The following is a 21,136-nucleotide window of genomic DNA, read 5'->3' on the forward strand; positions in this document are numbered from 1 at the left end:
ATGAGGTCACTATTACCAGCTGTGACAATGTTCCCACCATTGCTAATAAGATCTTTTCTGAAGTCCATTTACACATGAGACACAGGCATTTCCAGCATATGTTGATTAGATTCTCAACATATGCTGATCATTTTCCCAAACAGATATTCAGGTCTTATTGGGTGCTACTGTTTTATTGAGACTTTCTATAATAAGAGACTAATCCAAATTTATTAATTAGCAATTTATTAAAGCCAAATTTCCTGGTCTGTTCAGTCTATGGATTTGTGGCTTAAAATATCCTCTTTCCTCCTGAAAGCTTTCCTATCTAGGAGGCTCCTGTTTAGCATAAATATTTGAGTGATTAAAATGAGTTAGCCAGAGATGGGGCTGGGAGTGGAATTAACAGCTATTGGAGGACTAATTCACACTAGACATTTTATGCATTATCTAATGTATTCCTCAAAATAAAGCCATAATGTATATAAATACATTTTACCAATGAAGCTTTTGCAAGGTCACACAGTTAGTAAAACCCAACCTGGGACTGAACTCCTGCTCTAATTATAGAGCTAGCCAGCAATCCATGAAGCATTAGTGGATAGAAAACATTTTTTTTTAAGTGAAGGATATTAGAGTAGAAAATATCACCAGACATTTCACATAGTAAGGGAAAGTATTATTTAATGAAAACAAAAGTTTGTTTCATATATATATGTGTATAAATGTATTAATGTTGTATATGTGCTGAGTCCCAATGCATAAAATGTTTTTTATAATGTGGTTGGCAGTCAAAGAAGTCTGGAGCCATTGTATTAGGTGACCTTTTGAGATACTTTCACTTAACCTAAGTAAGGTTGTTTACCATACCCACTGTGCTAATACTTTTCCAGGAAAATGCATCATCCCTCAAGAGTGGAATTTATTTTTTGAAGCCCCAAATTTGCAGTGTAGAATCTCTGGGTTACAACAGAAAGTAGCTATTTCTATGATAAAAGTTCATGCTAGTGTATAGCTCGTGATGCCTATGATTTTGGTATGTGTGTGTATGTGTTTGTTTCTGTTAAAAGTGCAATCTACCATTTGGTTTTTTTTTCTACTCACCACAAAACTCTATAACAAAGTTAAATTTTAATCACTTTCATAATGAGATATGAATTAAAGTAAAAAAGAGACATTACACTCCAGTGGTTAAAGGGAAGATACTGGAGTCACAGAGATGTGTTTCAAATCCAGGCTCTGTCACACAGTACCCTGGGCAAATTACTTCTCAACTTCCTTACCTGGAAAATAGTGTTCATAGTAGCAACTAACTCCTTGTGAGAATGTTGGGATTAAAATGAGATATACATATAAATTATTATCAAAGTGTTTTTCTTATAGCAAAAACTTAGTAACTTTTAGCTATTAGTCCATTACTTTTAAAGTAATACATTTGCAGAAACCAAGAAAATCCTGAATGGTTACAGGAAGGAAACAAACCCCTTTCATTCCTGTTGGACTTGTTAAATTGCTCTTTTCTCAGAACATACTAAATGATGAGTGAATATTGCTCAAATTTTACTTTGTAAGTAATTATTGACTGATTTTACATAGAAAGAAGAGGGAAGAAAATCATGTTTTCCTAGTTTTGTCTCTTTAGAGTCAAATGTCCTCGGCTGTACAAATCAGTCCTCTCCATGATCTAATTCTAGGTTAACTGACATAGCTTCATAGGGTCAAGAACCAGAAATTATATAGCAAAGCTGGATTTCTACACTGAAATACAAATTCCAAGAGCTGGCACTCCTAAACACAGTGTTTGGAAAATTACTCACATGCATATCTTTGATGAAAGGACTTTTGATATTGCAGGACAACCTGGCATCATCGATGTTTCCAATGCAGAAGGGCTCCCTGAACCTCCTGCGGCAGAAATGGGAATCCAGCGATTACCAGAAAAATGAGTGTAGTCCCAGGGGCAGTCGTTGCAGGCTCTTCCAACCTCAAGAAAACAAATTGCTTGAACCTGAAGGAGAGGTAGCTTCAATGCCTGGACCTCCAGATCCCCCAAATCTGCCCTGCAGTGTCGGAGAAGAGATGTTGAGCTCAGAGCCTGAAGAGAAGTTTCCTGAGGACAAGAGTGACAACTCTAGGGACTATGGCCGGCCAGAAGTGCTGAAGGAGGATTCTTTGAGTGGTCGGCGCAGGATCGAACGCTTCTCCATCGCCCTTGATGAGCTGAGGAGTGTGTTTGAAGCTCCTAGGAGTGGAAACAGACAAGCCGGACCATCTGAGTATAGCCAGAAGGTAAGGAGCCGTTGATTCGGAGTTCAAATTTACAGTAGACAAGTAAGGCATCTTGCCTAGTCTGCAATTTATTTCTAAGCATGTAATTTTTTCCCCCTCGCTGCTATTCTAGACAGATGTCCTGAAGCAACCATGTAATACAGTGTGAAATGTGGCATCCTCTTTTATTGACTTCCTCTATGGTCTGTTCCAATGGGGACCCGACCTCCTTTCACTCCCACAAAAACAGCTCTGATAGGCCCTTTTATACTGATGTTTCTTTATGTACGTGCCTTGTTTCCACAACTAAGTTGTAAGTTCCTTAGAGGCAAGGACAATTTCTTACCTGTCTTTGTACTTCAAACATCTAACAAATGGTGCTGCATTAAGCTAGAACTCCACGAGGATTTATCAGTAATGATGGTGAAATGGAACAAGTGAAGGCTCTGGAACCAGCAGTGACCTAGATTTTAATCCTGAAACCTGCTATTTACTTCTCTAGCTGCATGACACTTAACCTCGTGAATATAAATGTGTTAATCTGCTACTTCCCAGGGATCTTGTGAGAATTATCTATAATATGTGTATACCCACTGGGCATAGAGTCTGGAATATTTTGTGGTAGATGATGATTATGCCTCAGTGATTATGGTATATTATAATGTCACATGTAAAATATGTCTATTAGCTAAATGGCACATTTAGTCAAATGCAGGAAATAGGATTAGCAACATTATTAACGAAGACCACATTTATACTTCTGTTGTCAATTAAAAGCAACTACTGTTTAAACTAAATCGCTTGAAGTTTTTACACTCATTAGGGCCCCTACATAAGAGAGTATAGTTGAATTTCATAAAGAATTAATAAATGATCTCAGGTTTTCCATTGGGAAGCAAACTCCATGCTCTGTTCTTTTTCCTTTTTTAACCTAGTGACAGCTAACAGGGAGGCACAGTCCTATTCTTGTTAATGGATAACTAGCCTTCATTGAAGTCTTCACAGAAATAGAAAAATTTTCAAAATAAATTATTTTGCTAATAGTTGCTCCCATGTTTTGTACTGGGACATATACAGTAGTTATGATGAGACCGTTCTTGTGTATCAAGTAACTCAACTTGGTTTAATGAGAATAAGGAATATGAAGTTATATTTATGAGGTTATGTTGAAACTAGATGATTTTTCAAAGAATACAACCGCTTACCAATCTCCAGTTTGAGGACTTTGTTTCCCTCCTTTTTATTCTACAGGTGCAATCCTCTTTGTTTATGGCTTTATGATATTTTTTAGTTGGATGTCTAGGGATTGGGGTACACTTAATGTAGATATTTACAATGTCATTTATTTTTGTCTTAATGAATTAAGAAAAGTAAAGCCACAGAAACGAGTTTCCATTCACTCTCTGTTGACTTTAGTGTAACAATTTTGACATTTACTCAAGATAATTGACAAAAGAAATGGCCAAAGGTAGAAGTCGTCATCCTTATAAATTATGTAATATAACCCATCCTCATCCGGAGCAGTACAAAATAGTAAAAAAAAAAAAAAAAAAGAAACATTAATAAGGGTTTCTGGTTGAAATATGAGATTCCTACTATTGGTATGCTATGTGATTTTTGGATCTGGTGCCTATAAAAATAATTATGGAAAGAAGTCAGATATGTGAAAACACTGGTTTACAAAAATGAAATTTGGTTAACATTTATTTATTTATTTATTTATTTATTTATTTATGGCTGTGTTGGGTCTTCGTTTCTGTGCGAGGGCTTTCTCTAGTTGTGGCGAGCAGGGGCCACTTTTCATCGCACTGCACAGGCCTCTCACTGTCGCGGCCTCTCTTGTTGCGGAGCACAAGCTCCAGACGCGCAGGCTCAGTAGTTGTGGCTCACGGGCCTAGTTGCTCGGTGGCATGTGGGATCTTCCCAGACCAGGGCTCGAACCCGTGTCCCCTGCATTGCCAGGCAGATTCTCAACCACTGCGCCACCAGGGAAGCCGGTTAACATATTTAATATGCTGTGTTCTGTGTATTCTAAGGTACTATGCCATAATATGGTATTGCCCTAAATGTATGAAACATGGATTGTACATTTAGAAATTTCTCATCTGCAGACACACACATGAATTTTAGAATAATTTTATATAAATGAATGTTAATGTTTGCATAACTCTCTATATAAATTCCATATGACTTCTAGAAGAAGAAGGAAAAAAGGAAAAGAAAAATGAGAATCCAATGAGGAATTAACTTACTTTCCTCCAGTGAATCATTTTGTGATGTTACTAAGCATGTGAAGAGTCCTAGCTCCCCTTAATTTAAAATTATATATTTCATGCAAAAGCTTAGTAATTATATACAACTTAACCCTTTATTTCTATAGATATCTTTCTTCTTTCTCATATCAGTACTTTCTGTTATTATTATAAATTAATAACAGTTATTTGCATAAATTATCCAGAAATATTCTAGCTACTTTATAACACTGATGCTTATATTTATGGAAACTCTCTGTTGAGATACTGGTGATGTGGGGAAAGATATTCAATATTTATGATATTTAAAGCAAGGACAGGAAATAATTACAGATAAGAAAAGTTCTTGCAATTAGCAGATCATCTCATCAATAATAAATAAGAACTGCATTTTAATGTTGCTGTAGAAGAAAACTTCAGCAAAAGGCACTTGTTAAGACAAAGTTCATAAAATTATTGAAGTTCAGTCTAAGTTTACAGAATTTTTAAAGGCATGGAATGTTTTATATATATGTATATATATTTACAGATATGCACACAAAGATATTTGTTTAAAGCATTTTCAGTGAACATAGGAAAAACATGTCTTTATTTATTAAAAAGTCTCCATTAACAGATAGTTTAGAAAAGTATTTTGTTAATTGGAAAAAGAAACTATAAGAGCCAATATTATCTTCTATAAGTAGGTAAGCTCATAAAAGAGAGATGATCTCAACCCCTAAAAGTATTCACTGTATGCCAGAGCTTTTGTTAAAACAATTTATCCTAATATAATTGCAATAGAAAATTAATGAGAAAATCTTAAAATAATTTGCCAGCTGACATTTTATAATTTCCAAAGTGAGACACAACCTATTGTTATCATTTCTAAAACACCTTATAAAGGCAACTTTGAATGAACTTTTAAACTGAAGATTTTTATGCTCATGAGGCAGACTGTAATTCAAAGACATAAATTCACACAGACATTATCCCAAATAAATGGTATGGAACATGATTTTAAAAGAGTTTTTAAGAATTTTACAAGAATCTAAGATTATAAATTTTGGAGAGAATGTCATATCCACTTGGAACACTAAGAAATATTAAACTATTATTATAAGGCAGTGTATCCATTAGCATTTGCTGTGTAACAAGCCACCCCAAAATTAGCAACTGTAAACAATAAGCATTTGTGATTGCTTACAAGTCTCTGGTGAGCTGGGAAGTTTATCTAGTGTTTTCTGGTCTCCCTCATACATCTATGGTGAGTGGCCAAGTCAGCAGGGGTCTGGCTAGTCTAGGATGGCTACAGAGCTGGGACAACTCAGCTCTGCCCCATGTGGTCTTTCCTCCTCCAGCAGGTTGCCCAGATTTATGCCCAGGTCATAGAAGTTTCAAGAAAAATAGTGGAACTTCCCGAGGCCTCTGGAGGTCTTTGCTCAGAACTTACACATCATTTCTCCATATTCTATTTATCAAAATAGTCACAAAACAAGCCAGATTTTAATGTGCTGAAATATACTTCACCTCTTGATAGGAGGAGTTGTAAACTTACATTTGCAAAGGTAAACAGGTACAAGGAGAGGAACTATTGGAGCTACTTTGTAAACAATCTACCACAGGCAAGTTTGCTTAAATACATTGAAGAATCAGAGTGGTTTAATATATCATGAATTAATGCAAATATTAGGAGGATGACCTTACACAAAAGGATCCATGTTGACAATTATTTGTGGATAAAATTCATGTCTTATTCTTCTCTTAGATTCAGTTAATTGACTACAGTGATGATAATTACTGTGGAAGGCAGAATAGTGGCTTCCCAAAGATGTCCACATCCTGATCCCCAGAACCTGTGAATATGTTACTGATACGGCAAAAGGAACTTTGAAATGTGATTAAGTTAAGGATCTTGAGAGGCAAAGATTCTCCCGAAGTATACCAGGTGGAAACCGGGTCTTTATAAGAGGGAGGCAGGAATGTCAGAGTGAGAGATAATCAGAGGAGATATGATGACAGAAGCAGAGATGGGAGTAGTATAGGGCCATGACCCAAGCAATGTGGGCAGCCTCTAGAAACTGGAAAAAGCAAGGAAAACAGTTCCCCCCTAGAGGACCCCGAAGGAATGCTGCCCTAAAGACATTGTGACTTTAGCCCAGTGACACTAACTTCAGGCTTTGATATCCAGTACTATAAGATCATAAGTTTGTGTTGTCTTAAACAACACAAATTTGTGTAGTGGTAATTTGTTACAGCAGCTATAGGAAACTAATACAGTTATATTGTAGGCTCTTCAAACATTGTTAAAAATGGTTGGGTAGTATATGATTTTGAGTTTTCCTTTGCTCTTCCCTGATGAACATATTCCTGTGTTTCAAAATCAGATCTTGGCTTTCTTCTACATGTAGTCGATGATATGAACGCTTGTAACTTTAAGTAACCAGGCAACATTAATAAATATTAGTTTTGGATGATCTGTATTTGATATGCAACACATAGTCACCTAAAAGGATGAATTTATCAGGAAAGTTTGGCAAAATTATTACTACTACTACTACACTACTATAATAAAAGAAGAAGAAAAGAAAGAACACTTTAAGGGAACAAATAAACACAAAGCACTTGTGAGACACACTTGCTTTAGTTCATGTTTCTTCTATGGATGATAGAATTTATATGGAGTATACACACAATGTTTAAACAAAACCAACTCTTAACTCTGGGTAGTAAGTTCTGAATAGCAGCAGTGTTTAGACTAATTTGGAGCAGAACAGGTTGTACAAGTTCTTCCTTCTTTTTCTAAGTTCCTAGTTGCTGTCCATAATGCTGGGACAGTGAGACCACTGAGCAAGCCCCCCTAAAGGATCACTTCAGCCTTCACTGTGATCCCAGTGTAAATAAGGGGTTTCTTGCTTCAGTTAATAATTAATTTTTGCCTTTATTCCATTCATGTTTTTAGACTCCAAATAGTAAATGATCTGATTTTCACAGTAGATTACTTAGTGACTTACTTGTGTTTTTAATGCACAGTTATGATCTTTCTCAAAAATCTCACTCACTTGTGCAATCAGGTCGAATTTACCTAATGTTCCAGCAGAGACTGTTGCTCTAATTTACTTAGGCCCTAAGTTGACATAGAGCATTCAAACATGAGCTGAACTTGATCAAACCCAGGAAGCACAATCACCCAATTCTAGCTAGTTGTGCTGCCTCAGAATGCATTAATTTGATCTATTGTATGATTGGAGGATTAAAGGAGAACATGAAGACACAGGCTAAGGGACTATGGACCTACATGTGCATCAGTGATTGAAAAGGATATAAACAATTAAATATGGCATAGTTTCCAGAATGTTATTTTCCTTCCCTCCAATAATCAAAGCCTCTGGTTTTTCATTTAATGACCAAGTTTTCATCTCCTACTTTTTAGTTCTGCATAAAATCAAGCCTTTAAAAGCACAGGTGAGTCATGGCTTGCAGTTTGCTTCCACTACAAAATCACTTCATTAGATGCTTGAACTTATATTTGCTCCTTACACTTGGGCATGTGGGGACTCAGGGATTAATTTATCTCTAATCTCAGAAAGCAAGAAGCACTACTCTTTGCAGTCAGTTACTTCTGTCACAGCCTGTGATTCTCCATCTCCCACCCTCCTGTCTCTCCAGTATTTCTGAAATAATTTCTGTCAAGCGTGATGTATTTTGTAAAAACATCTAACGAGATGGAGGTTAGTACAGTCTTGAAAATTATTGCTGAAATATCTGTCCACCAAACTCTCAAAAGTATAGAGATAAATATATTTTTTCCTATGGGAAGAGTTTTAAAGATCTTTGAAGAAAGAAAATATATTTTCCTTTGCCTGAAAAATGAGCAAGTAGATTTTGTAGAACTGCATAAATAGTTTAATGAGATCCCTCCTTTATTTTTTCTGTTAGAGGATATATTATACAGAATTGTAATTTTCATTTCAGCATAGCATATAAAAGCATATTTGGTGACAAAGGATCAGCTGGAAACCTTGGCTCGGCTACTTCCTCACTGTGTGAACTTGAATGAGTTATTTCACCTCGTTAATCCTTAATTTCACACCTATAAAATAAGGAAATTAATACAGCACAGGATTTTTGTGAAGATAAAGTTATATAACACCTGAAAGAGAAGAGGTATTTAAGAGGTAGCACCAAAGGAAATTTAAGAAATAACACACACACACACACACACACACACAAAGAAATAACACCAAAGTAGCACCGAATTAATATTTCTTCTATTTTCTCTTCTCCAGTATCATTTGTGTAGCTCAGTAAATGTCCTCAGAGAAAATATTTAATCTCAATGGGCTTTTGTTTTCTCACCTAAAGGCAGAAGCTTACACTCTATGGTTTCTAAAATTGGAAAAGTGCTTTGGGCGAAGCAGCTTTTATTTCAGTCTGACAACACCTTAGTCTTTTGCAAAGGCCCCACTAGAAGGGCTCTCGCCGAGTGGAGCAAATGTTAATGAAGCTTTCCAACATGGGTTACAATCCCATTTTGAGATGAAAAGACAATTTGTTAAATTACAGTTTTCAAAGCTTTATTAAGACCCTAGGCAGAGATATGTTTGCCACCTTCATTGTTCTTTCCGATTAAGAGAAGTCACTGGTGCTTAGTCAAAAATCCAAATCCGAAAGAGATGAGACTTACATGGTATAAAAGTGTTTATTGTATTCACACACACACACACACACACACATACACAGAACAAATTAAACTTGGACTTCAAAGACACCACAAGGATGGGCCATATATTGTTTCATTTTGTGCTGCTTTTTCTTCACAATATAATTCGTTTTCCCAGATATTTTTAGCGTTCTTTGGTTGTTCTTTTCCTCCATTTACATGTTTATTATTTTACTGCCTCCTGTGCAGTTTTATGTTAGTTGAAGAAAAGATAGCTCTGTGATCTGATGGTAACATTCCCAACTGAACATATCTGTGTGCCCTTAAAGACTTTCCGAGGAAACTGCCATCTCGTCTCATTTGTGTCTTGCAGTGATATATGCAGTCACAATATGACTGTAGAGAATGTAGTGCCAGTAACCACAGAAAGATGTTAAGCAATATTGACTCACCTTCAACTGGGAGAACTGCTGTCAGGTCATGGATTGGCATTCTTTGATATTTTACTTGAAAAACTAGTGAGGGTTTGCACCCTTGTGTTATAAGAAAATTGATACCAGCTCTGCTGCCTCTGCTGCAAACCCACTTTCTTTTACCCACCCTGTCTCCCCCTGATGCTTAGCCGACATTTCTTCTTAGTGACTGAATTAATTCTGTGAGTCCCACACATGACTCTTTTTCCCCTTTCCTGTCCTCCCATGGCTGATTTTCATATGCTACCAGGTGTTTTTTTTTTTACCTTACCATCAGGATAAGCTAAAAGGAGAAATAAAGAAAACATTACATTGGGAAGGATGCTTAAATAGGGAGAATTCTGGTTTTTATTCAGGGCCTTTGTCTCCACCAAGGGCCATGGAAATGACATTCTAATCACTGAACCAGCAGTCCAAATGCCATCTCATCCTCACCTTCTCCCTCCCTAGCCCACATCTGGTCACCTCCAGAGACTATGTCAAAGCAGTTTTGTCAGAACTGAGTTAATGAGATGAACACTTGATCTGGCATCTCAAAGCATGAAGCTGAGTGCTAGACAGCGCCTGACAGACAACTGGTCCAACAGGCATTTGGGCGCCTCTTTCCAGACCAAATGGAAAGACTGGCTCAAGGCTTTGATCAAGTAAACCCCAATCCTCATCATCACTAAGCCCAACCTCACAGTCAGTGTCACATCGCAATGGCACCTTGCCCAAGGGTTCCGGACCAGGTACTGAGCAACTGGCTCTGGCCCAAAGGCTGTGCAGAGGGGAGACTGCCCTAAGCCAAAATAGGGCAGTGAACTGCATACATGTGGGCCAGAAATCTATAGCCTTCTAGGAGAAGGAAGGCCCCAGGGCAGCACCTGGGGCTTCAAGCATGGAACCCTGGGGCCACAATCTGATGTCTACTAAGGTCCAAGTCTACAGCCAGCAGAATGCACCATTCCATTGCATATCCTTGGGGCCAATTGCTCCTGCAGGCACCTGCAAAGTGTTTAGAATTTGTCACAGGAGACCAGTGATGCTTGTTCCTGGAACCTTTGCCCCGAAGAACAGCCTCAGGGCTTTGCCTCTCTTTCTAATAACACAGGGATCCCTTCCACAGCACTCTGACAGCTCAACTTCCATGTAGTGTGGACAGACTCAGGAAACACACACACACACACACACACACACACACACACACACACACAAAACAAACCCCAAGTGATCAAAATTAATATCACCAGTAATAAGATATATTGATATCAAGTACCCCCTGAATGTACTATAAAGGGCAAAATACCACTCCTATGGTATTCTTGCCAAAACTGTGTAATCTCAATTTAATCATGAGAAGCATCATTTAAACCCATGTATACGGGGATGATATAAAGCAGCTGGCCATTACTCTTCAAAAGTGGTAAGGCCATGCTGGACAAATACCGAGAAACCGCCACAGATTGGAGGAGACTAAAGAGATGTGATAACTAAATTGAGGACGGGATCTTTGAATCGTGGGCCAGAAAAGAGGGCCTTAGTGGGAAAGTTGGTGAAATTCTAATAAGGTCTACATATTGCTTGGCTTCACAGTCATACTGTGACTAAATAAAATGTTAAGATTAGGGAAAGCTGAACAAATGGTATATGGGAATCTCTGTATTCTTGCAACTTTCCCATAAGTATAATGTTATTTCAAAATAAAAAATTAAATAAATATTATGATCATTCTTGAGGCATTAGCACTGTGGAGTGGAGGATTATGGCCTCTTTTGTCCTGATTTTTCCAAACCTCACAGATTTATTATTTTTATATCCCTTTGTAGACCATGATTCCTAGCTCACTACTCCTGTACTTCTAAAACTTTGGAAGTTTTAGCCATTTAATCTCTGCCTATAATCTCAGATTCTCTGCAATTAATTGTTTTTCTAGCAAGGAGAATTTAAGGAGCCTAATCAGTAGTTCAGAAGCTGAGTGTTATGGACAGCTCTGTAGTTAGATCAGCTTTAAATTTATACCCCAATTTCACTCACTGAGTTTCACTACATTTTCAGAAGTAGAGTGCTTGCCTTGTTTTTATTGTAGTTGTAGTAGGTGTTGCTGTTATTTAAACTGTTGGTTCTGTCTTGATTATAGTCCTTCTAAGTCATTGCATCAAATTCAAGAAACTCAAATTATCTCTCGTCTCAGACTCAAACTCCAGGAACTATAACTACTATTGCCGTTCTGTTGCTGATTTGACAGCAAACTTCAATCTGTAGAATACATTGCCAGCCCCTCCAAAATGTTCACCCTCTTTTTGGTGTATAAAATAGTTTTTTGATAGATTTCCCAATGCTCCTAAAATATCTTCCTTCTCTTTGGAGCTAGCCCCTCTGATGCCAACTTTCTTAATTTCATAGGCTCCCCTATCTGGTCTTTCTTACTGAGTACCAATCCCCAGGGTTGATATAGTAAAGCCTTCTTTAATGTAGTTGCCTGGTTTATTCCTCAAGTGAAGTTCTTTAACTGAACTTAGAAGTCTGGAATCATTTGAAAGGGTTGAAATTCAAGATATTTAGCATGAAGTGCACTGGAGGCACTGATAATTCAGAATGGATGTGGCTATTACAACAGCTACAGTCACCCTGGTACCCTCTTCCTGGATATCAACCAGCCTTTAGACACCAAACTGTACCTTTATTTTAGCACCTGTTTTGCACTCACTATACTGTGTGTGGAAATCAAATGGTTAATACGTTTTCCTACTTGGAAAGCTATTTCTTTGTTTAATGTGTAGTGGTAAGTGAACGCAATGAGTTTCAAACACCTGAAACAAATTCAATCTCCGTTAATGTTTCTCATCTACACCTACTACCAAATATGATTTATGGTACTTAATAGTGTACTAACTTGTTTTATGTCAATGTAAAGTCATTTATTAGACGCCATCAGACAGATTGCTCTAAACCATGGTAATACATCATAATGATGCAGTTCTCCCCCCACTGCCATTCATGGAGCCATGTCCGGAGCAAACATTTAAATTAATTAGAATGTTCTGATTTCAACCTTGATTAGATGTCAGAATCTTTTATTAATGATAAAGATGATATAAAATATATCCATTTCTGGTCATAATGATGTTATAATTTAATCTCTTTCCCATTTACCTTTATTTTTGAGTGCTGGGGCAATTTTTTTTAAATAAATTTATTTATTTATGGCTGTTTGGGGCCTTCATTGCTGCGTGCGGGCTTTCTCTAGTTGCGGTGAGTGGGGGCCACTCTTCGTTGCGGTGCGCGGGGCTTCTCATTGTCGCGGCTTCTCTTGTTGCAGAGCATGGGCTCTAGGCACACGGGCTTCAATAGTTGTGCCATGTGGGCCCAGTAGTTGTGGCTTGCGGGCTCTAGAGCACAGGGTCAGTAGCTGTAGCACACGGGCTTAGTTGCTCTGCTGCATGTGAGATCTTCCCAGACCAGGGCTCGAACCCGTGTCTCCTGCATTGACAGGCAGATTCTTAACCACTGTGCCACCAGGGAAACCCCTAGGGCAATTTTTTTACATGTGTTTTGAAATATGTTTGAAATTCTCATAGGAAAGGAAATTCGAAGTATAAAAAACAACAATAAAAACAAACAAAAACCAGGAGTACCACAGACAAATTTTCTTTCTCTTCCATAGCCTCATACACACACACACTAATACATAGGCTTTTAAAAATATATTTTATGTTTAAAAGTAAATTTGAGAGGATGTAGGGCATGTGTCAATGTCTCTAAAAACACTTATTTATCCAGGACCAGCAATTGTGTTTTCCCTGAGATATGTTTCAAGTTTGCTCTTTGGTTTATAGGTATAGCTTTTTTTGCAGGTCCCACGTATTTTTGATGTTATCCCTGAATGCCTCACCTCATCCTAACATTGGGCTGCCCCTAGACCCCTGGAGGATAAGGCACTGTGCTGCTGTAAATGGCTAGCAAGTACTAATTTTTAAACACAGTATTTGCCAGGTACTTTGTTGAAGGCTTCATGAGTATTGCTGCCCATTTAATACTCACAGTCATCTTAAATTCAGAACTATCATTATTCCCATTTTACAGCTGCAGGGTGGATAAGTTAAATAACTAGTCCAAGGGTACACCATTGGTAAGTAATAGAGCAGGGATCTGAACCCAAGTCTATCTCAATCCAGAACCCACAATATTAATTACTACTCTCTGAGTGTTCTCTGGATTCATATTGTCCATTTTCATACAAGATCTCACAGCTGTGTTTCTGGTATAAATGGATCTTAGACAGTCATAGAAATCACACAACTCTTCAACTTTGTATACCACAAACACTACTTGATATACTCAATTCTAAGACATTTTTTCGCATGTTAACATCTTTGAAATTGACATGCTTCTTGTAGTCAATGGCATTTCATAGTTTGCCGGGATTTTCCCCTTTTCTTAGAGGTGCATAAAATGATGATGTCATTTTACTTTGATAAAATATGGCATAAATAAACTTCATATTTTGAATAAATACATTTAAAAAGTCAATGACCATTGTGTACCAGCTATGTAAGCACTTGAAATATATTTTCTCTTTTAATTTTCCTAACTACCCTATAAGGTAAGCTAGGACAGCATCATCATTATGCAGATGAGAAAACAGAGGCTTAGTAAAAATAAACCCTCTTTGTCTAAGGTCCCTCTGTGAAGAGGTTGAAAAAGGAATTGTCCAAACAGGCTGAGTCCAGAGGCTTTATTCTTTTTTTTAAATTAATTATTTATTTTGGCTGCGCCGGGTCTTAGTTGCTGCATGCAGGATCTTTTATTTGTGGCATTCAGACTTCTTAGTTGCGGGGTGCATGGGGGATCTAGTTCCCTGACCCGGGATTGAATCCTGGCCCCCTGCACTGGGAACATGGAGTCTTACCCACTGGACCACCAGGGAAGTCCCAGAGGCTTTATTACTAAAGGCTAGTTTTTGTATTATGTCTATTTGGCTAATAGAGTTTAGAGTAAGCTGAAATTTTCTACTCTGATGAACAAGGAACTTTGTGCAAAATAACTTCCACACTAACAGGGAGCTTAATAAAGAAGTGAAAGCAATCAATGATGGCTTATTTATTTCTCCTTCAGGGGCTAGGAATAGAAGCAGAGATGATTTTAGTGTAACTTGACCCAAAGAAAGATATTTAGAGATATTTGAAGGAAAAGAGAGAGAAGAAGTGAATTTTTTTTTATATTCACTAGTTTTATTTTTGAGATTCCACATATAAGTGATATAACGCAGCATTTGTCTTTCTCTGACTTATTTCACTCAGCATAATACCCTCCAAGTACATTCATGTTATTGCAAACGGCAAAAGATCATTATTTTTTATGGCTGAGTAGTATTACATGTGTATGCATATATATATATATATATATATATATATATATACATACACACACATATATACATATATATACCACATCTTTATCCATTCATCTGTTGATGGACACTTGGATTGCTTTCATATCTTGGCAATTGTAAATAATACTGCTATGAACATTGACATGCATGTACCTTTTTGAATTAGTGTTTTCATTTTTTGGATAAATACCTAGGAGTGGAATTGCTGAGTCATAACGGTAGTTCGAGTTTTAGGTTTTTGCGAAACCTCCATTCTGTTATCCATAGTGGCTACACCAATTTACATTCCCACCAACAGTGTGCGAGGGTTCCCTTTTGAGACATTTTTTAAAAGAAAAGAAAAAAAACTTTGCAGTTTATTTTAATACTCATTAGAAGGCAGATTCTCTAATTGATAAAATCTAAATGTAGAGGAACCCTCTAACTATGAGAAATTTAGAAGCCTAAAAGCTGCTGAAGAAGGCAACCAGAGAGGAGGAAGATAGTAGGTCAAGACCTACTATAAAATAAATCTTTTTTTAATTTAATGAACAGGAATATAGTCCGCTTCTTTCTGCTTTTTGTGCTTCTTTTTAATTCTCTGAATTACTTACTGTGGACAGTCGCTCAGATTCATTCTTCTCTTTCTGTGATTTCAATTTTTGACCCTATGTAGATGATGCTGACATGTTTATCTCAATCTTACCCTATTACCTCAGCTCTGTCCCCCCAGTGTTTAACTCATTCTGAAAACTTCCATGTGGATATTCTTCAACCACCTCAGAATGCCCAATTCTGAGCTCATTGTTCTCCACCTGAATCAACTTCTTACCCAAAGCCCATATATTTTCAATGACAAGACCTTGTGTGCAGTGACCAAGAGTTCTCTCTGATAGTTTAATTTATCCTGCTCATTCGCCTTCAACTCCACATTTCCCAATTTCTCTTTTCACTTTTCATTTATCACCTAGCCCTTGTCACTTCTTACCTACGTTATTACATTACCTTCCTGTCTGGTATCTTAGTCTTTTATGGTAAACCTTTTATTGTCCAGGCTTCATCTCAGTTATATAATCTCAGCTCTAATTTCCACTGTCATGGGCTTGTATACAATATCATATACTTATGTATGTCATCTACATACATTCTATTTTTTTTGTCTTAAAAAGTACATTTTTTATACTGTCTTTCTTGAACTTTGTACATAAATTTGCTAACAGTACAGAATACTGGTTCTTCCTCAACATAGGTGATTCTGATCCAGTAGATATGATACGAATACCCAAACTTCACATTGTCCGTAACCACCCCGAGTGTTTCCCCTATGTGAATCTATTGATCTCATGTTTAGAAATACTGTCTTATATGCTATAGTCATTTTTTAACTCTTTGCTGAATAATGAAGGTGTACAAGACATGCCCCCTCTGGTTTACAGTCAGCTGGTTCAAATTTCTCTCTATTTGGAGCAGTAGTGCTGGTATGGATGGTGCTGGAAGCAGTTAAGAGTGGGCATAGTATATTATTTTTTCTTTTTTTTTTAACATCTTTATTGGAGTATAATTGCTTTACAATGTTGTGTTAGTTTGTGCTGTATAACAAAGTGAATCAGCTATATGTATACATATATCCCCATATATCTTCTCTTTTGTATCTCCCTCACATCCTCCCTATCCCACCCCTCTAGGTGGTCACAAAGCACTGAGCTGATCTCCCCGTGCCATGCGGCTACTTCCCACTAGCTATCTGTTTAACATTTGGTAGTGTATATATGTCCGTGCCACTCTCTCACTTTGTCCCAGCTTACCCTTCCCACTCTGCGCATCCTCAAGTCCATTCTCTACATCTGCATCTTTATTCCTGTCCTGCACCTAGGTTCTTCAGAACCTTTTTTTTTTTTTTTAGGATTCCATATATATGTGTTAGCATACGGTATTTGTTTTTCTCTTTCTGACTTACTTCACTCTGTATGACAGACTCTATGTCCATCCACCTCACTACAAATAACTCAGTTTTGTTTCTTTTTATGGCTGAGTAATATTCCATCGTATATATGTGCCACATCTTCTTTATCCATTCATCTGTTGATGGACACTTAGGTTGCTTCTATCTCCTGGCTATTGTAAATAGAGCTGCAATGAACATTGTAGTACATGACTTTTTTTGAATTATAGTTTTCTCAGGGTATATGCCCAGTAGTGGGATTGCTGGGTCGTATGGTAGTTCTATTTTTAGTTTTTTAAGGAACCTCCATACTGTTCTCCATAGTGGCTGTATCAGTTTACATTCCCACCAACAGTGCAAGAGGATTCCCTTTTCTCCAGACCCTCTCCAGCATTTACTGTTTTTAGATTTTTTGGTGATGGCCATTCTGACTGGTGTGAGGTGACCTCATTGTAGTTTTTTTTGTTGTTGTTTCTGTTTTATTATTTTCATTGTTTCTACCTTTCATACTTTCAACTTGCATCTTTTTTTTAAACATCTTTATTAGAGTATAATTGCTTTACAATGGTGTGTTAGTTTCTGCTTTATAGCATAGTGAATCAGCTATACATATACATATATCCACATATCTCCTCCCTTTTGCATCTCCCTCCCACCCTCCCTATCCCAACCCACTAGGTGGACACAAAGCACTGAGCTGATCTCCCTGTGCTATGTGGCTGCTTCCCACCAGCTATCTACTTTAGATTTGGTAGTATATATAAGTCCATGCCACTCTCACTTCGTCCCACCTTACCTTTCCCCCTCTCCGTGTCCTCAAGTCCATTTTCTTCTTCTGCATCTTTATTCCTGTCCTGCCCCTAGGTTCATCATAAACTTTTTTTTTTTTTTTAGATTCCATATATATGTGTTAGACTACCATACTACCCAGCAATCCCACTACTGGGCATATACCCTGAGAAAACCATAATTCAAAATGAGTCATGTACCACCATGTTCACTGCATCTCTATTTACAATAGCCGGGACATGGAAGCAACCTAAGTGTCCATCGGCAGAAGAATGGATAAAGAAGCTGTGGCACATATATACAATGGAATATTACTCAGCCATAAAAAGAAACGAAATTGAGTTATTTGTAGTGAGGTGGATTGACCTAGAGTCTGTCATACAGAGTGAATTAAGTCAGAACGAGAAAAAATATACCTTATGCTAACTCATTGTAGTTTTGATTTGCGTTTCTCTAATGATTAGTTATGTTGAGCATCTTTTCATGTGTTTGTTGGCAATCTGTATATCTTCTTCAGGGAAAGGTCTGTTTAGGTTTTCTGCCCATTTGGGGATTGGGTTGTTTTCTTTTTGGGTTTTTTTGTTTTTTGTTTTTTTTGATATTGAGCTGCATGAGCTGCTTGTAAATTTTGGAGATTAATCCTATGTCAGTTGCTTCATTTGCAAATATTTTCTCCCATTCTAAGCGTTGTCTTTTCATGTCATTTATGGTTTCCTTTGCTGTGCAAAAGCTTTTAAGTTTCATTAGGTCCCATTTGTTTATTTTTGTTTTTATTTCCATTTCTCTAGGAGGTGGATCAAAAAAGATCTTGCTGTGATTTACGTCAAAGAGTGTTCTTCCTATGTTTTCCTTTAAGAGTTTTATACTGTCCAGTCTTACATTTAGGTCTTTAATTCATTTTGAGTTTATTTTTGTGTATGGTGTTAGGGAGTGTTCTAACTTCATTCTTTTACATATAGCTGTCCAGTTTTACCATCACCATGTATTGAAGAGGTTGTCTTTTCTCCACTGTATATTCTTGCCTCCTTTATCAAAAGTATGGTGACCGTATGTACATGGACGTGTCTCTGGGCTTTCTGTCCTATTCCATTGATCTATATTCCTGTTTTTGTGCCAGTACCATACTGTCTTGATTATTGTAGCTTTGTAGTATAGTCTGATGTCCGGGAACCTGATTCCTCCAGCTCCATTTTTCTTTCTCAAGATTGCTTTGGCTCTTCAGGTTCTTTTGTGTCTCCATACAAATTTTAAGATTTTTTGTTCTAGTTCTGTAAAAAAAATGCCATTAGTAATTTGATAGGGATTGCATTGAATCTGTAGATTCCTCTGGGTAGTAGAGTCATTTTCACAATATTGATTCTTCCAATCCAAGAACATGGTATATCTCTCCATCTGTTGGTATCATGTTTAATTTCTTTCATCAGTGTCATAGTTTTCTGCATACAGGTCTTTTGCCTCCTTAGGTAGGTTTATTCCTAGGTACTTTATTCTTTTTGTTGCAGTGGTAAATGGGAGTGTTTCCTTAATTTCTCTTTCAGATTTTTCATCATTAGTGTATCGGAATGCAAGAGATTTCTGTGCATTAATTTTGTATCCTGCTACTTTACCAAATTCATTGATTAGCTCTAGTAGTTTTCTGGTAACATCTTTAGGATTCTCTATGTATCGTATCATGTCATCTGCAAACAGTGACAGCTTTACTTCTTCTTTTCCAATTTGGATTCCTTTTATTTCCTTTTCTTATCTGATTGCTGTGGCTAAAACTTCCAAAACTATGTTGAATAATAGTGGTGAGAGTGGACAACCTCTTCTTTTTCCTGATCTTAGAGGAAATGGTTTCAGTTTTTCACCATTGAGAACAATGTTGGCTTTGGGCTTGTCATATACGGCCTTTATTATTTTGAGGTAAGTTCCCTCTATGCCTACTTTCTGGGGGGTTTTTATCATGAATGAGTATTGAATTTTGTCAAAAGCTTTTTCTGCATCAATGAGATTATCATATGTTTTTTCTCCTTTTCTCCTTCAATTTGTTAGTATGTTTTATCACATTGATTAATTTGCGTATATTGAAGAATCCTTGCATTCCTGGTTTAAACCCCACTTGATCATGGTGTATGATCCTTTTAATGAGCTATTGGATTCTGTTTGCTAGTATTTTGTTGAGGATTTTTCCACCTATGTTCATCAGTGATGTTGGTGTGTAGTTTTCTTTTTTCGTGACATCTTTGTCTGGTTTTGGTATCAGGGTGATGGTGGCCTTGTAAAATGAGTTTGGGAGTATTCCTCCCTCTGCTATATTTTGGAAGATTTTGAGAAGGATAGGTATTAGCTCTTCTGTAAATGGTTGATAGAATTTGCCTGTGAAGCCATCTGGTCCTGGGCTTTTGGTTGTTGGAAGATTTTTAATCACAGTCTCAATTTCAGTGGTTGTGATTGGTCTGTTTATATTTTCTATTTCTTGCTGGTTCAGTCTCGGGAGTGCACTCTGTTTTATAGTGCTGCATTTTCAATTACAGAGTCACTAACCACGTGTGGTTACTTGAACTGCAATTAATTAAAATTGAATTAAATTCAAAATTCATGTCCTTAGTCACATTAGCCATATTTCATGTTCTCAATAGCTATATGTAGCCAGTGTTTATTGTTTGGACAGCATGGGTATAAAGCATTTTCATCATCTCTGAAAGTTCTATTGGGCATTGCACTCTAGTAGCTCCTATACAGGGCTCCAACTTCCCCAGTAAAATGCTCCTAGTGTTGGATGTGTTCTAGAATTCTTCTGGTGTATTCCAGTCTGTATCTCTGCCTTTCCACTTCATACTAATGACTTAGGTGGACTTTGCCTAACTTTCTCTCTTTGATTTTGCCCCTGAATGCTCAGCATACTGTACTGTTGGAACCTGTCCAAGGAGCAATGCCAAGGGAAGGAGAAGCCAAGCCAATGTATCTACTTACAGTAATTTATTTATCATGAATGCTGAGCATGATATTGGGACTGATTTTAAGCCTATATTGGGTACAAATAATCTTCTTAAGCATGCTGGGCTGGATTTTCTTATTTAACAAAACTTTAAAAAATAATCTATTTCCTTTCTTCCAGCTCTTTATTCCATGCAGACACCTGTCCAGTGGTGCTACCTTGGGGCCCTTTATGCCTATAGAAGGGTTCTTTAGTTTCCTCCAACTACCATGTCAAGATAATATTCCAGATGTTGATATTCACATTTTTAATAATAAACTTTCTTTTTAGGGAAAAGAAAGTTTTGAGAAAAAAATGAGTAAAATACAGAGTTCCCATATCCCCTCTCCCTCCAACCCCCAGTTTCCCCTATTACGAACATCTTGCATTAGTGTGATATGTTTATTAAAATTGATGAGCCATTATTGGTACATTACTACTAACAAGTCCATAGCTTGCCATCATTTGGAATTCTCAGT

The 21,136-nt window shown here is 37.1% G+C and overlaps 1 protein-coding gene across 2 annotated transcripts in view; it reads left to right on the plus strand.

The window, feature by feature from the left end:
- Positions 1 to 1,851: 1,851 nt before the first annotated feature.
- XIRP2 (xin actin binding repeat containing 2) overlaps positions 1,852 to 21,136 on the plus strand; it is a gene marked incomplete at both ends in the record, with an annotated part of 293,639 nt that continues 274,354 nt past the window's right edge. For both annotated transcript variants that reach the window (XM_082841357.1, XM_082841356.1), the window contains one exon: positions 1,852 to 2,268. In XM_082841357.1, coding sequence (XP_082697483.1) covers positions 1,852 to 2,268 — 417 coding nt within the window. The remainder of the gene's footprint in view (positions 2,269 to 21,136) is intronic.

The sequence above is a fragment of the Leucopleurus acutus genome (genome assembly GCF_964270905.1).
Source record: "Leucopleurus acutus genome assembly, chromosome: 6".
In the NCBI taxonomy this organism is placed as follows: Eukaryota; Metazoa; Chordata; class Mammalia; order Artiodactyla; family Delphinidae; genus Leucopleurus; species Leucopleurus acutus.